Below are 11,806 nucleotides of genomic sequence, written 5' to 3'. Positions count from 1 at the left end.
TGCACCAGCTCCTCTGCGCCAGCCTGAGCCTCTGGGCCAGCGCTCGGCTCCTACTCCAGTCCCTTTTGGTTTTGACTCCTAAGCATGAGGTGTTGAAGGGCTCCTCCAGCCTCTGGAAAGGCTCCCCAGAACTGGGGTTCCGCTGAAGTCCCATTCCTCACCCCTATCCCAGATGTCAGCAAGGGAAGGGGCCTTAGAGATTATCTAGTCTGCACTACCTTCAATGGCCAGGTGCTGAGCCCACGAGCATGATCTGTCCAAGGCCTCACGGCTGGAACTAAAAGTCACCTCTGCCTTTCCAGAAGGATCTGAGCCTGCATGAGACAGACGTCAACTCAGGGCAGAGACCGATCTTCCTGTGCACCTCTCCCCTGTCCCAGTTTCAGCCTGGCTTGGAAACAAGCAGGAATTCCCTCAATGCTACTTGGCAGCTCCAGAAACAGTTTGTGATTCTAGCAACTTAGCTGGCCTTCATTTTTAAAAGAGACATTTTTTTTCCCTTCCTTTTAATTATGAAAGAAAACCAAGTTTCCTATAGAAAACATGTGAAAGTCTAAAAGAAGAAAAGGTTACTCATAAAGCTGCATGTGCAAAACTTTAAGGTTTTGGCATAACTGGGCTCGTGAAAAGAACCCATGCCTAAGACAAGTAGCTGCTGCCCCATTTGCCCCTCTCGGGTCAGCACTGGCTCTGGGCTGGCGAGGAAGTATGGGCAGCTGAATGGCTGGGTGCACGTGGGCAAGAGGGTTGTGCCCTGGGCCTCAGCCAGCTGCACCAGCCCCCATGGCCCTGTGAGTCCTGTGGCTACAGGTGAGGCCAAGACTGCAGGTGCACAAGGGAACCTCCACCCAGCAGGAAAGGACTGAGGAGGCATGAACCCCAAGTCTGCCCCTATTGGCCAGGTCACTGCTGCAGCATGAGGCTTTTCTCTAGCACTGTGCCCCCACCTACCCCAGGCAAAGAGAACAGAGGAGGAGAAGGACTCTTCCCTGACCCCAACTCGGGGCATTTAATGAGGCCAGTCTGGGCTTCCTGCCACCCTGGAATTCCAGAGAGCCTTCATGGTCCCACGACGCTGGGTGGGATCACAATGCAGCCCCCATGCCAGGCAAGGCCTTCTTCCTGCTGCGGGCCCAACCTGGTCCTCACCCCCTTGCAGGTAGGACTCTGATTGCGAACATCAGGGGATCTTAGCGTCCTTCAAATCCCTTTTGCTCTTCACAGCCCTGAATATAAGCACCTGGGGGGAGGATCCGAATCTCAACACAGATCAGCTGCCTGGCTGCAACCACCGTCCACACTTTGCTGGGTGGATGGAGGGACAGACGGACACATGGGAGGGAAAGGAGTCGTCGGAGGCGTTGATGTAGCAGGTAGAAGGGGCTCCTGAGTATCACGAGCGCTGGGAGGAACCTCTCATGGCAGCCGATCCAGCTACACGCTGCAGGGCAGGAAAGCAGGCTCCCACTTAGGAATGAGAGAGAGCTGGGGGGGGAGGGGCAGGGAACACACAGGAAGCCAATTTTAAAACAGGTATCTTCATGACAAGTTACAGAAATTGACCTTTATTTGTTGTACTAAAGTCTGTTTAACTTTTGATACAAAGTAAGGTTTTAGTACAGAAAATCCCAGTCTGTCAGAACAGTACCTGTGCACACTGTACCATCACAGTCCTGCCCGGGCCGCGGCTCAGAGACGCAGCCCCGAGGGCGCCGAGCAGGCCCCCAGCCAGCCCACCTCTGTTGGTGGTCTGAGCTAGAGGAAGGCGTGTACCTGTGAAATGAAGGGCAGAGCTGAGGACTGACACACATCTCTGTGAACACCTGTGCAAGAAAATAGATCCCTTTAAAAAAAAAAAAAAGTCAGCTATGCTACAATCTAGTGTCTAGAATTACAAAGAATAAAATGAAATCAAAGATTTCTTGCTAGTAAAATGAAATGTTAGGAACAGTATTAAAATATAGGTCCTACCCCAGTGACACACGGAGCCCAGTACAGTACCTATTTATTAACAGGACGCACAGTTTAAGGAGGAACCACATCAAATCTTCAGCCAGAGATATCCAGCATCAGAAGTGCAAAAAAAAAAAAAAAAAAAAAAAAAAAATCCCAAAGACAAAACCCCAAGGACGTCCTTGTGGGGTACTGTTTATGCCAGGAGTGCTGTCACCGAGACTAAGTAGATCCCCAGCTTCTGAGAGCGGGGACACTCATCATGACACTTCCCCTAAGAGCTCGCAGTTCCCAGTCTGAAACATGAGCGTCTTCCCATCAGAGAGAGATGGTATGCCTGCCCCCGTCTATGGAGTTTAAGAATTACCCTGCAAAAATTGCACTGAAAAAGCGGTCACTATTTACAGAAGCTAAGGAGGACCCAGTGGCACGTGCCAGCCCTTGGTTAACACCCTGCCCGGGACTACGGCATGGCGGTGACCTCAGGGAGCCCGGACGGCCCAGGTAGCAGGCGGACGTAACAATCGCAGACAAGAGAAGAAATGAGCGGACACGGAGGGCAGGAGACAAAGCCTGCAAGCTTGCAAGACGCCCAAGTGGCCTTCCTGGCGCAGGAGGAGAGGACACGGCCGCTGGTGCCTCCGCCCCACAAAGGCACTGGTCCTGCTACCACAGCACGTCTGAGCCCCTGCCATCACGGTGTCCTTCCACGAGAGGTGCCACCGGGGAGCGGGAAGTGTCTTGAAGCCCTGGTCCCACTGACAAGAACCTCCCAGAGCAGAGTGGCCCCCAGCGGGGTTCCAGAGTCGTTTTGCTGAAAGCAGGAACGAAACCCAACACCAAAGCAACACGGGACGTTGACAGGGGAGGGCAGGGCTGGGCACCGGCAACATGGAGCCGTTCAAGTAAACATAAACAACCAATACTTAGAAAAGGCTTGTAAACTTGTGATCTGAAAGGTTCTCTTTGCAGCATCTCTGGTGAGCTGGCTAAAGAAAGGGTGGTGTTGAACCCCTCTATCAAAAGTCTTTTGTGGTTTTTTTTTTTTGCTTTGTCTTAAAGCACATGTGTGAGAGGAACAGTCTTCTGGCCTGAGCCCGGATCCCGTTCACCTGTGGCCCTCGAGCTACAGAGGGGGTGCTTCTGGAGTCCATGTGCGTGGATCCTTGCCCTCCGTGTTTATATACAGATAGACGTGGACTTTCGATCGCTAAGAAGGAGCCGGGCCAGACGTTTACGCCGGCAGACAAGCCGCAGCCACTCCCGGCATGGCAATGGCACCCTTCTACAGCGGGCAGGCTGGAATCCACAGGACCTTATTTTGTTCTTGATTGACCATTGCCAAGATTTGAGTGCAAATGCTCGACAGGGCTCCTCCCTGGATGACCCCTGCAAAAGAGCCCCCAAACACACATCACTGAGCTCAGAGTCAGACCCCAGGTTGCAGGCAAATAAAATACACCTGTTCAGGTTTCCTGCCTGGTTGGAGCTACTTGGCCTGCCTTCCTCGCTCTCTTCCATCAGTAAGAAATCGGGGAAGAAAAGTAAGAGTCGAGTGCAAATAACTTTGGCTTTTTATCTGTCCCTCTGCTCAGCTGTTCAGTAGGATACTGACAACGTGGGCTCACATGAAGGCTGGGGTTAAATTTTGTCAGGTTTTGGAGCCCCTGTAACAGGGACGATCAGGATCTGACCACTCGCATTAACTGCACGCCCCGCGCTGGGTCTTCCCAGTCTTCCAAGGGGGCGTCTGGCACCCTGGAAAGCAGTCTGGGGTTATGCGGTGATGGTCCAATGGTAGCCGGCTTCTCCAGAAAACAAGGAGTTTAAGGAGCCAATGCTTCCCAAGCCCAGTGAAGATTCCCAGGCAAGATGACGACATGTCCCAGCTATGGCCCAGCCCTGCTCTGCAGGCCTTCAACACCATGGGTCCTGGAGATACTAGCCCAGGCTCCCTGTGTGCCCCACGGAACAGGGCCGGGAGACTGAACACGCCCGGGCCGCCTGCCACAAGGTATGGACAGAAATAAGGGGCGCTTAGAAACTGCTGTGGAAATGTGACAAGAGTAATTTTATGTCTGTTGAAACTAATAAAAAAAAAGTCAAACGCTTATATTTTGTAAGTTTTTAATTTTTCATTTCTCTAGTAATTATTAATGTATTTGACTGATACTGGCTTACGATGGATTAGAGATTAAAACTCACACATACAGAGAAGCTCCAAGCTTGGTTTTTGAGACCAACTGTTTTTGCCTGAGATGCAGGAAACTAGATGCTAACAGTCTCTACCAGTGAATTAAAATCACTGTCCCTGCCTCTCTGACCCCAGTGTTGTTAACCCCCCTACAAATAACTGATTTATCAGAGGTTGAAAGCCACAAAGTACAATGGCAGCCAACAGATTGGAGCCATGCTTCTTTTGGTTTGCTGTCTTTCAAAGACCTAAGCTGTTAGGAGTGGAGCTTTTTCTTCACCAAACCCTATGGCTATACCAGAGGGCCCTGAGAGCTCTCCCGCACAGCCCTGGTGCCGGGAGACAGATGGGGAGAAATCTGGGGGACAGGGTCAGATCATGACATGAGACCGAAAGCAGGGAAATTTACTTGTCAACCCATAACACTCCTGACGTTGCCCTGCACCTGCCAGCAGAACAGCTGTGATGTAAGTGGCGGCGGCAGCACTGGCCGGCATCCGGGAAGTGTGGGCTAGTACCGACGTCTCCCGTTAGCCTGCGTCCCTCCCCGCTGCCTGTACTTCCTCCAGGCCAGAGGCGCACCTACCTGTGAAGTACCTACTGTACTCCTGTTCGATCTTCTGAGCTGTCTCAAACTGCTCTTTGGAATGCCTCTGAGTCACCTTGTCCTTCAGGTAGATGGGGTCTCTCTGCTCCCTGTCAGACATCCAGAGAAGCAGGCTGAGCGTCTCACCTCCCCAGGCCCTCCTCCTTCCTTTGTCCAGAGTAACAGGACCTCCATCAACAGGGCCCCAGGCGCTGCTGTCATAAAGCACAGCTACGGCCTGCAGGCCCCATGGGGAGCTCTGGGCAGGAGAGGGGAAGGCAGGCACCTCAGCTGGCCCCCAGGTACAGGTACCAGAAGCTTGGAAGCACAGAAGCAAGGTGGAGGGGGCCTTGACAAGCTGTCGGCCCAACCAGTACAGAAACTGGAGCTCCGTGACAGTAAAGGATCATCACATCCCAAGCCAGCTTCTCGCAGACCTGGACCCAGCTGGTCACCTAGTTGCTGCGTCCTTGTGAGCCCCCGCTGAGAGGCAGGAGAAGGAGAAAGGGGGACAAGATGCACAGGGAGTGACACGGACAAAGCTGCACTACTTAGGAACGTGCAGCATCACACAGGGCAAAGGGTGGTGGGGAGCAGGACCGTGCCTGGTTAGCACCACCTGAATGAGCGTGCGATGGGGAGGGTTCCTCCACCTACTGCCCATCTCATCCTTCCACGCCCACCCCACTGCCCCGGTGTCTGAGCCAGCAGCCCCATCCCACCAAGCCCCCCACAACCCCCCCCCCCCAGGAGCCAGTCACCTACTTGATGTGTTTGGCGCTCTTGTAGTGGATGAAAATGACAATGGGGTAGATGTGCATGTGGTGCAGCCGCTCGATGGCATGGGGGGCGATGTCCAGGAGACAGTGCCGGTTCTACAGGGGATGATGAATGAGGAGTCAGGGCCCGGGCCCTAGAAACACTAGAGCCCTTCTGAGGACACCTCCCGCTGGTCTCTGCCACTGACGGGGCCAACCGGTCTCCCACGCTGCTCCACCCCACCATATAAACGAGCCCGTGAGGCCCTCCCCATGAGTGAGGCAGCAGGACCAGTCTACTGTGAAGACCATGTAGGAGGAAGCCACGGAGAGCTTTACTCCAGAGAACCTCTCCATGCAAGCTGTCGAGTCTGATGGTGGCCAAGGCCAGAGCCAGGGCAGAGCGGGGTCTGGACGGCCCATCCCCAGCCAGCCTTTCCTGCCTCTGCAGACCCAGGGAACATCTCCAAGCCCCACCCAGCCCGGCCTCAGAAGCCTCACTTCTGTCAGACTGAGCCAATGAAGATGTGCAGACGGCAGGGCCTGCCCAGGGAAGGGGACTGTGCCGTGCGTGGCTGTGACTGAAATGCCCCAGGGTCCCCACAGCCTCCAGCGGGAGTGTGAGCCATAGACAGACCATGGGCACCCTGTGCGCGGCTGTCCCTGATCCCCGAAAGCTCCACTGTGGGAGCCTGGCCATGGGCTGGCTTTCTAACTTCCTGGGGCACACCTAGGTGGAGTGCATCTGCTTCCTCTGGGCGATCCACACTCACAGCTGTCAGAAGCCACCTCCCTCATCCAGGGAGGAGCAAACCAGAGCCTTTCGAGGTGAAATGAGCACCTGAGAAGGACGAGCCCGAGGAGTACACCCTCAGCAGCTTTTCTAATACACACTACAGATTTCCCCACTTTTTCTCATGCTTCCTGGCAAATGGACCCCAGTACGTTCCAGAGCCTAAAGACACATGGAAATGCTCTTAACTCTTTCAGAGGCAGGAGCCCTGAAAAGTGGAAAGGTGGGTCCCTAGAAATTCTTGTCCCTAGAATAAGGCCCATGTAAAGTTCCGCATACACGCTGAGCAGATGCAGGACCCTGTTGTAGAACCCCCCCCATGTGGGGGCTTTCCTAGAGTTCAAAGCTCTCATCAGATCCCGAGTCCTCAGAGGGAAAGGGGTGACGCATGCACAGGGACTGGCAGACCGTTTATGACAGTGGAACCACACAGAAGCAAAGGGGGCAAACCCCAATAAAGGCTAACTTGGACTAAGGTCACAGGCGAGCTCACAGAAGGCCCAGGAGACAGACGCACAGGGCAGAGGTCCAGAGGCACTGGAGGTCCAATTCCAAAGGCTCAAACCCTAATCCTCGGTCTAAGCAACAGGTACCTTTTCTGTGATCTCCTTTATGGAAGCCACTGTGGTCACGTCGAAATGGCCACTCCTCCGCTTGTAGTCGACAAACAGGCAGTCTTTGACGCCCCGCTCGATGGCCTGCTGGGAGGCCTTCATCACCTCTGCAAAGCACAGACACAGGAATGAGGATGCCCTCTGGCATGGTGGGCCGTCATGGCAGATTCTAGGGAAGAGCACTGCAGAAGAGCTGTCCTGCTGTCCTTCCTTCCAGAGAAAGAAACAGAAGGCACCTGCTAATATGACCTGGGTCAGGAGGGCTCTGAGACACCATGGGACCCAACCCTGGGAGACGGGAGGACATAGTCCAACAGGCACAGAGGGTGCCCCTTACCGAGGGGGCATCTGCAGAACTTGCTGGGTGCCTCATTCACCAGCATTTCCTTCACCACGTCCAGTAAAGGCCCCAGAATCAGGACGGGCCTCAGGGAGGTGCAGTCTACTTTCTGGACCCGCTGATAGGCGAGGCTCACTGAATCTGAGGAGAGAGGAGCAGTGTCACAGGCACTCACCTGGAGCAGAGGGAAGGAGAGAGGCCGGGGGTCCACTGCTGCCCTCATGTGCTCACCCCAGGCAGGTCCACCCCTCAGTCCACATATCCAGAGCCAGGTAGGGTGAGCAGCTTAGCACAGTTCACCTGGGGCCTGCCCAAGTTTAGGGCTGAGTCCCCACGTCCTAGGCAGACCAGGGCATGGTCACTCCTGGAGTCCAGCACAAGTGTCCCTGCTCTGCAAACACCCAATACAGCCAGTCTAGAACCGTCATTTTAGCCCTTCCTTCTGCCCAAAGTCTTCCTCACTTGTCCTGGGCCTGCTCCCCTCGCTACGACTACCCATGCTCTGCTTCCTAGAATTGCAACCTCCCCAGCAGGTAGGTATGCTCACATGACCCAGACCTGCCTGAGCAGTGAGCAGAGGTGAAGCTCCCACTTCCTCACCCCCTTCCCAGGGGCTGAAAAGGACAAGACCTGGGGTGCTCAGCTACCTCTGACCCTGCTGATGAGGATGACCTTTAGAAAAATGACAGCGCTAAAAGACTGAAGGGACTTGGGTCCCTGGAGGATCCCCAGAATGGAGCTGCCTTCCTGGAACCACAGACCAGCTGGGACTTTTACATAGTAGAGAAATTACACTTTGGCTACTCTCATCTGGTCTCAGTTCCAGGTGTCAAACCAAGGTGTCCCAGGTGATCTGTGTAGGACACCTCCCCTTCCCCAAGTGAATTTAAAAAGTCCTTGCAGAAAGAGACGGCTTAAAATCAGTATCAAGCACCACGCTGGCACCTCAGAAACACTTTGGAAAGAATACAAAACAAGTCTAACCGGTGTCACAAGACAGCATCTCGTGAAAAAGCCCAATGACCACGCCAAGAGCTGCTCACAACTCCAGGCAACAGAACAAGAAATCCCAGGGAGCAGCAGGGGTTAAACAAATACTGTGCGGCCCGAAGATGAAGAGACTGGCAGCAGGCCCAGGGGGGGTGCAATGGAGCTGTGCCCCTGGCCAAGCACGGCAGGACGGCGGGGCTGAAGTGGTCAAGGGGAAAGGGCAAGGAAAGGCCCGGCCTGGAAGGCTGCACACAAGCTGTGCGGCCTGACTGGGGACGGAAGGAGAGGCCAGTGTGGGACCCAGGAAATTTAACAAAAATCCCCTACCCCTGGACAAGCAGAGCAGGACTAACTCCATTTTGTGCTGCACCTGCCACCTCCTGTGTGACCCCCTCATGACCTGCTTATTGCTTAAGGCGCTGCCCCACCCTAGTCAAGCCACTGGGCACACCCTAATTGGAAATGGCTCATAACAATGTAACCTGGGTGGCGCAGCGGTTTAGCGCCTGCCTTTGGCCCAGGGCGCGATCCTGGAGACCCGGGATCGAATCCCACGTCGGGCTCCCGGTGCATGGAGCCTGCTTCTCCCTCTGCCTATGTCTCTGCCTCTCTCTCGCTCTCTCACTCTCTCTGTGACTATCATAAATAAATAAAAATTAAAAAAAAATAAGTTATTAAAAAAAAACAACAACAACAACAAAAAAAAACAATGTAACCCCGCAGTTTGGGCACCAAACTGCGTGCCGACTCTGACCAAAGTAATAGGCCAGCTCAAATGGATACTATAGGGTAAGATGTAATTCAGTTGGCCACCTGCATGTGGACCGACATGACTGTGCAACTTTCTGTGTATCCCTTGGGCCACTGGCCCCTATAAAGCTGCTACACCTCTTAGTCTCGGGGTCCAAGTCCCTGCTCCGCTGTGTCGGGTATACTTGGACCCAAGCTCGAACTTGTAAATAAACCCTCGTGTGTTTGCATCGGTGTCGGCTCCTCAAGTGGTTTCTCAGATTCGCGATCTTGGGCACAACAGCCAGAGGCAGGGCTGCGCCTGGGCAGTGTGGTGCCAGGTGCCGGCTGGGCTCCACGCGGACCAAGCTCCTGGACAGAACTGAGCGGGAAGTGAACGGTCTCCCTCCTCTCTCACCCACACCTACACACGAATTTACTTTTTTAGGACTGATGACGACCCACATACACCCACACAACCTTCTATGCAGCGTTTCTCAACCTGGTGGCCAGCTGATCTGTTCTGGTCTGCAGGGAAGGGTTTGGTGGTCACCTCTACCATCCAGAAACTCCTGTGTATTTCTGACTAAAGCCTCTGAGGAGTCTCAGGGCCAAGGACTTCCTCCAGCAGAAATTGAACACATCCTCTCTCTTAAAAATCGAATGTTACAGGGAAAGCCAAACAGCTTCTCTGACGCCTCTTCTCCAAGCCCTCCTGGTCCCCACCAGCCTCCTCATCACCACTATTAGGACCTGGAAGTATATCCTTTCAGATATTTGCTATTCTCACATGTTGATTTTTTATATACTCCAAAAAGACTACAAAATATGCTTTGTGCATGTGTTCAACAAAAACGACCTAATAATGTAAACATGTGTCCCTCCTCTCACTCCACATTATGTTTCTGGAATGCATCCCTGTTGATTCATACGGCTCTCCTGTATTCTTTCTGAACCTCGCACACATGGATACATTGCTTCTCTTCATCCATTTCCCTCTGCGTGGACAGTAAGTCACTATGCCTTTGACTTACTGGAGCAAGAATCGTATTCTCCTCTAACGACTATTAACATTCCACGCAGCGGGATACCAATTTAGAAGATTCCCGTTCCTCCCTCAACAATCTGCTTCATTGGAAGTCCTCATAATTACAGAATTAGAGAGCTACAGAGCATCTCACAAGTCATTAAATCCATCCAGCAAAAATATAAAACTCCCTGGGAAGGATAACTGTACATTTAAATAGAGAATCTGGCAGTAACATAATATAGTACTTAAGTCACTTTTAAATTTGGTGCAGATATTTAAAAGCAACAGCACAAAAGTAATTATAAATCTGTGCTAATATATACATTGATATAAAATAAAAGGTAATAGGTGTCCTCAACAACATAAAGGGGAGGGAGACACCGAGGTGTAACATGGTATTTTTATATGAGACAAATTAAGTTGTTAACAGACTGTTACAGGGTGCCTGGGTGGCTCAGTTGGTTAAGCATCCAACTCTTGATCTCCGCTCAGGTCTTGATCTCAGGGTCATGAGATCTCAGGAGCTCAGAGTCTCCAGCATGGAGACCAATGTGGGGAATGGAGCCTACTTAAAAAAATAATAAAATGGATTGTTATAAGTTTAAGATGTTTTACATAATTGCGATAGTAACCAAAAAGAAAATATGTATGAAATTTACACAACAGGACATGAGAAGGGAATCAAAACTTGTTGCTACCAAAAAAACCCCAAAACCACAGAACAAAAACCCAGCATAGCACAACAGATGGCAGCAAGGTTAGGAAAAGATGGACAAAAAAAGTTACAGGACCTACAGAAAACAACTCAAGTCCTCCCACATCAGTAATTACTTTAAATGTGAAAGGATTGGTTAAACATATGAATAAACAAGATCCGGCTACATGCTAAGGGAAACTCACTTTAGATCTAAGGACACACACGGGCTAATCAAAGTGAAAGAATAAAGATATTTCATGCAATTAGGAATCTAATGAGAACAGAATGGCCACAGTTCCAGCAGACCAAATAGATTTTTAGGCAGAAACTGTCACAAGAGACAAAGAAGGACATTACATAATGATAAAAGGGTCAATTCTCCAGAAAGAGTCAACAATTATCAAGACACATGCACCTTAAGCTAGAGCTCCCAAATACGTGACAGAACTGAAGGGAGAAACAGACAGCAACACAGTATGCCCAGGCACTTCAAAACCACCACAGAGAAAAGAAGGGAAAAGCAGCATGTAGACCAGATGGACCTCACGGACCTGCACACAACAGCCCACTTGGCAACAGCAGAGTACACACTCTTTTCAAGTGCTGGGGGGTACTCGCAGGACAGACCACTTGTTCAGCTACAAAACAAACTTAAGAAGACTGAAACTATGCAAAGTATCTTTTCTGACTACAAAGGAAAGAAACTAGAAATCAACAACAAAAGGAAAACAGGGAAATAGACACTGCATGGAAATTACACAACTCATGCTCAAACCACCAAGCAGTCCAAGGGAAAAAAAAAAAAAAAAAAAACAGAGGACAATTCAGGACACTTTTGGAGACAAATGAAAATAGAACCACAGCATAGGGACACTTAGAGGATGCAGCAAAGGCAGTACTATGAGGGATGTTTGTAGTGGTAAAAATGCTGATGTTGAGAAAAAGGAAATCAACAACCTAACTTCACACTTGGAGGAATCTGGTGGGGAAAAAAGAACAAACTAAACACAAAATTAGCAGAAGGAAAGAATAAAGAGCAGAGATAGAGAATAGAAAAACAATTAGAAAGAAAATATATCAACGAAACCAAGAGTTGGTTTTTTGAAAAGATCCACAACATTT

General features: G+C 51.3%; 1 protein-coding gene across 6 annotated transcripts in view; it reads right to left on the bottom strand.

Moving 5' to 3' along the window:
- Positions 1-1,550: 1,550 nt before the first annotated feature.
- DLG5 (discs large MAGUK scaffold protein 5) overlaps positions 1,551-11,806 on the bottom strand; it is a 119,550-nt gene continuing 109,294 nt past the window's right edge. For all 6 annotated transcript variants that reach the window (XM_041748638.1, XM_041748636.1, XM_041748634.1 and 3 more), the window contains 5 exons: positions 7,236-7,379; positions 6,878-7,005; positions 5,499-5,608; positions 4,734-4,843; positions 1,551-3,342 (listed from right to left, as the gene is read on the bottom strand). In XM_041748638.1, coding sequence (XP_041604572.1) covers positions 3,239-3,342; positions 4,734-4,843; positions 5,499-5,608; positions 6,878-7,005; positions 7,236-7,379 — 596 coding nt within the window. In that variant the 3' untranslated portion in view covers positions 1,551-3,238. The remainder of the gene's footprint in view (positions 3,343-4,733; positions 4,844-5,498; positions 5,609-6,877; positions 7,006-7,235; positions 7,380-11,806) is intronic.

Source organism: Vulpes lagopus, chromosome 3 (assembly GCF_018345385.1).
Source record: "Vulpes lagopus strain Blue_001 chromosome 3, ASM1834538v1, whole genome shotgun sequence".
Lineage (NCBI taxonomy): Eukaryota > Metazoa > Chordata > Mammalia > Carnivora > Canidae > Vulpes > Vulpes lagopus.
Note: the sequence above shows the minus strand (reverse complement) of the source record. Positions and strands in the feature narration are given on the sequence as shown.